The sequence below is a fragment of the Euphorbia lathyris genome, chromosome 9 (assembly GCF_963576675.1).
Source record: "Euphorbia lathyris chromosome 9, ddEupLath1.1, whole genome shotgun sequence".
NCBI lineage: Eukaryota > Viridiplantae > Streptophyta > Magnoliopsida > Malpighiales > Euphorbiaceae > Euphorbia > Euphorbia lathyris.
In genome coordinates, this window is record NC_088918.1 from 38,124,214 (window position 1) to 38,128,245 (window position 4,032).

General features: G+C 36.4%; 1 protein-coding gene across 1 annotated transcript; it reads left to right on the plus strand.

The window, feature by feature from the left end:
• Window positions 1-1,220: 1,220 nt before the first annotated feature.
• Window positions 1,221-3,441, plus strand: LOC136206402 (F-box/kelch-repeat protein At5g60570-like). The gene is made up of 2 exons (XM_065997436.1): window positions 1,221-1,554; window positions 1,832-3,441. Exon 2 carries the CDS (start codon window positions 1,838-1,840, stop codon window positions 3,185-3,187), a length of 1,350 nt encoding a protein of 449 aa, XP_065853508.1. The 5' UTR covers window positions 1,221-1,554; window positions 1,832-1,837; the 3' UTR covers window positions 3,188-3,441.
• Window positions 3,442-4,032: the final 591 nt, after the last annotated feature.

The following is a 4,032-nucleotide window of genomic DNA, read 5'->3' on the forward strand; positions in this document are numbered from 1 at the left end:
TATTCCGACACGTGCCAAAGTACTCGCCACGTGTCAAATAAATAATTAGGCAAGTTGAAGTTTTGGAGTTGTTAAATGCAATTGAACAAAAAATAGAGGATTATTGAATGCAATTAGATAAAAAAAATGAGGTTATTGAATGCAATTTGATAAGAATATGAGACTATCGAATGCAATTATAAGAATAGAGGATTATTTAAAACTTTTGAAAGTTCACGGTGATATTTGAAGTTTTGAACTAAGTATATATGTAACATATTAAACTGTTATATTTAGTTAATAATTTTTTAAAAATATATTTAGTAACGAGGCATTTAGATCCCATATTTATAATGGATTGATCCACTTAAAGCCCACCTGCCTCCACGATGAGCCTATTCCTCAAAAGGATCGAATCGAGTAACCTCAAGTACCTGATTCGAAGAACATAGTAAAACTCATGGGTATTATCCATCTAGAGTCTATATAAAAAAACTATGGCCCTGTTTGGGAATTAGCTGTTAGCTGTTAGCTATTAGCTGATTACATTAGCTGATTTGACTAGCTGATTTGATTAGCTGTTTGTGTAGACATGTTTGGTAAAAATTAGCTGATTGATAATAGCGGTTTGTGCAAAAAGACGAATAAGGGCATTAATTTTGGCGCAGGAGAAAAGGGAGTCTATCTATTAGGATTAAAGAAGTCCATTAATTTTAATATTGCAAAACGCTAATTGAAAAAGCTCATTTTAAGAGCTTTTTCTAAATTAGCGTTTTCATCCCAAAACTCTCTCCACCAAACACTCCAATTAGCGGTTTCAGTGGTCAAACCTCTAAAGTTGGTCAAAACTGCTCTTTTTATCCTAAAACGCTCTTTACCAAACATGGCCATAACATCTTTAAACGGTGTCTGTTCCATCTCTCTCTCCATATTATTTTCTTACTAATTTAACCGTGGAAGTGTGGTTCCAAACACAAGTTGATGGAGCAAGCTTCAATGTCCTATCATTTAGTTAATTAGTAATATTAAAAGAATATGTTGTTATTTTAAATTTTAAAACTAAAATGGTAAGAAAAGAAAAAACTGAAATGGTAAAAAAAGGGGGCAGTAAGCACGTGCAGATCACTTGAAGCAGAGAGAGAGACCAGTCAAAGGGAAAATAAAAACTGTTAAAAACAAAAGAATTGAGAAAACGGTAGAAGGCAGATAGATTCACTTCACAGCACAGCACACATGCAGTCAAAACCTATGACTCTCATCCCATGTTTTTCTTTTTCTTTTTCCCCTTAAAAACAAATGATTATTCGTAGTCTCAGTCTGCGATTCAGAACCCATTTTGTTTAGATAGCAAAAAAGAACCTTTCTTTCCATCTCTTAGCAGGGAAAGATAAAAGATAAGAATAAATTAACACTAACACTTTGGATTTAGGGACAGACACCTATAAAGGGTTGAAATTTCAAGCTACTTTAAGCTTTTTACCTATTTCAATAGAGAGATAGAGAGAGAAAAGCTCCACTCCTCTTTCTTTCTTTCTTCCACTCATCTGATCTCTTGCCGGTTTCCAGCGATTCAAGGTATTTTTTGTCCAATTGCTGCGTTTTTTCTTTCTATATACTTTTGGATCTTTTTTTTTTCTTTCATGCTACTGAATTACTTGCTAGATTTCAGTTCAGGGGGATCTGTATTGTATTGTATAGATTCTATTGTCTTGTGTGTGCTTGCGGGGAAATTGTTACTTGCTAGATTTATCAGTTGTTACCTTTGATTGCACATCTCTATTCTTTGTGGGTTAATGATTTTGGGGGTTTTTGTTTTTGTTTTTGTTTTTGTTCTGGTTTTGTTGGTTGTCAGTTTACAATGGTATTCAGAGATGTAGTTAAGGAGCCTAAAATTAAGGCGGAAGGAGCTGGTTGTGGTTCAGTAGTAACAGTAGGTTTGCAGAATTGTGAAGAATCCGAGGTGAGCATGTATTTTGAGGAAGAATCGAGGTTGTCCCAGCAAGATTTGCAATCATTGGCATTCTTTCTTTTGTCAAGGAATGTTAATCTGCAAGATGTTGGAAGAGGATTGCTTGATTTGGAGCAGATACAGATAAAGGAAATGAAAGATGCAATCAGGGTTAGGAATGGAGAAAATCATGAAACACGAGCATCAGATGACAGTTTCTTGCCCGGTCTTGATGAAGACACTGCGCTAGATATTTTGGCTTGGAGCTGCAGATCAGATTACCCAAATCTCGCTTGTGTGAATAGAAAATTCAAAACATTGATTGGAAGTGGGTATCTGTATAGATTGAGGCGACAGCTTGGTGTTATTGAACACTGGATTTATTTAGCTTGTATTTTGATGCCATGGGAAGCATTTGATCCTGTGAGGCAAAGATGGATGAGATTACCTAGGATGCCCTGTGATGACTGCTTTACTTGTGCAGACAAGGAGTCCCTTGCAGTTGGGACTCAGCTACTTGTTTTCGGTCGTGAGTTGTCCGGATTTGCTATTTGGATGTATAGCTTACTTTCTCATGATTGGTCCAGATGCCCTCCTATGGACTTACCCCGATGTTTGTTTGGTTCAAGCAGCCTTGGAGAAATTGCCATTGTTGCTGGGGGAAGTGACAAGAACGGACGCATTCTAAGATCTGCTGAGCTATACAATTCCGAACTGGGTTCCTGGCAATCTTTGCCAGATATGAATTCGCCACGTAAGCTGTGTTCAGGCTTCTTTATGGACGGAAAGTTTTATGTGATTGGTGGTATGTGTAGCCAAACAGAATGTTTAAGCTGCGGTGAGGAGTATAACCTTGAGACAAGGGTATGGAGGAGGATACCGAACATGTACAATGTTTCGAGTGTGGGTCATCCTGCCATGCGTTCTCCTCCTTTGGTTGCTATTGTAAATAATCAATTGTACTCTGCTGATCAAGCGACGAATGAGGTCAAGAAATATGACAAGATTAATAATTCATGGAGGGTTGTGAAAAGATTGCCTGTGAGGGCAGACTCTTCTCATGGTTGGGGATTAGCATTTAAAGCATGTGGTGATCATTTATTAGTGATTGGCGGACATAGAGGTCCAGAAGGTGAAGTTGTTGTACTCCATTCTTGGAATCCCCAAGACACTGCTATGGATGCGCATGAATGGAACGTTCTTGCCATCAAGGAGCGAGCAGGTTCCTTTGTATACAACTGTGCAGTAATGGGATGCTAATGCTTTGGTACGCACTTTTCTCTCGAACAAACTTCTGTTAGCGAGTGTGTGTTATCAAAATTTTATTTAAAGTTTACATTGTTCTGTTTGTACTTTCAGTGCTTATTTTTTTTTATGTCATTTAGATGATGATCATAATTGACCTCACAATAACATTGAGAATTTGTAATGGTTTATCATAAGCTCCAATACGTTGTTCATCACTGTAGATTAGCATTTTCCGTGAATAATGATTTTTGTATATTCTTGTTGAATGCTGATCTTCAGGTTGATAATGATGAAAACTTATCACTGCTTCTGTAGGAATCAAATGTTATGTTCTTGTATTATGCTTCAAATTGCCAAATTTTCCACTTTTGATCCAGAAATTTGATTTTTTTTATTAAAATATAGTCCTTGTTGGCCAAATGATCATCACTCTTGGCGTATTCCTTAAATGGACAAAACTTTGATTTTGTTGAGAAATGATTTTGTCCATTAAGGGCCAAAGCTGAAGGACTAAATCTCAGAAAATGAAAGTAGAAATTTGGGTGAAAAGCAGAATTAAGTGTCATGATGTGGCTGTTGCCTGCAGTTAGAGTTGACAATACCTCTGCTACAATTATATTCCCCAGCTGTATTGTATTGTATGCTTTGTCTTTTGTTGTTTTGTGAAGCTGTGGTCTACTCAGGCAGCCTTATCTATTAAGCTTTTTAAAAATAAGTATCAGATTCCATTAACCTTTATTCTTACCTTTCTGTAATTTATTTATTCTCTGTAAAGGGTTGTGGAATGGAATCCATCTAAATAAATTAGATGTTACTGACTATAGCACCATTATTTTCAAATGGTAAATAAATTGTTA

What these genes read in the sequence shown, in the direction of transcription:
- LOC136206402 (XM_065997436.1), top strand. Translation starts at nt 1,838, where the DNA reads ATGGTATTCAGAGATGTAGTTAAGGAGCCTAAAATTAAGGCGGAAGGA.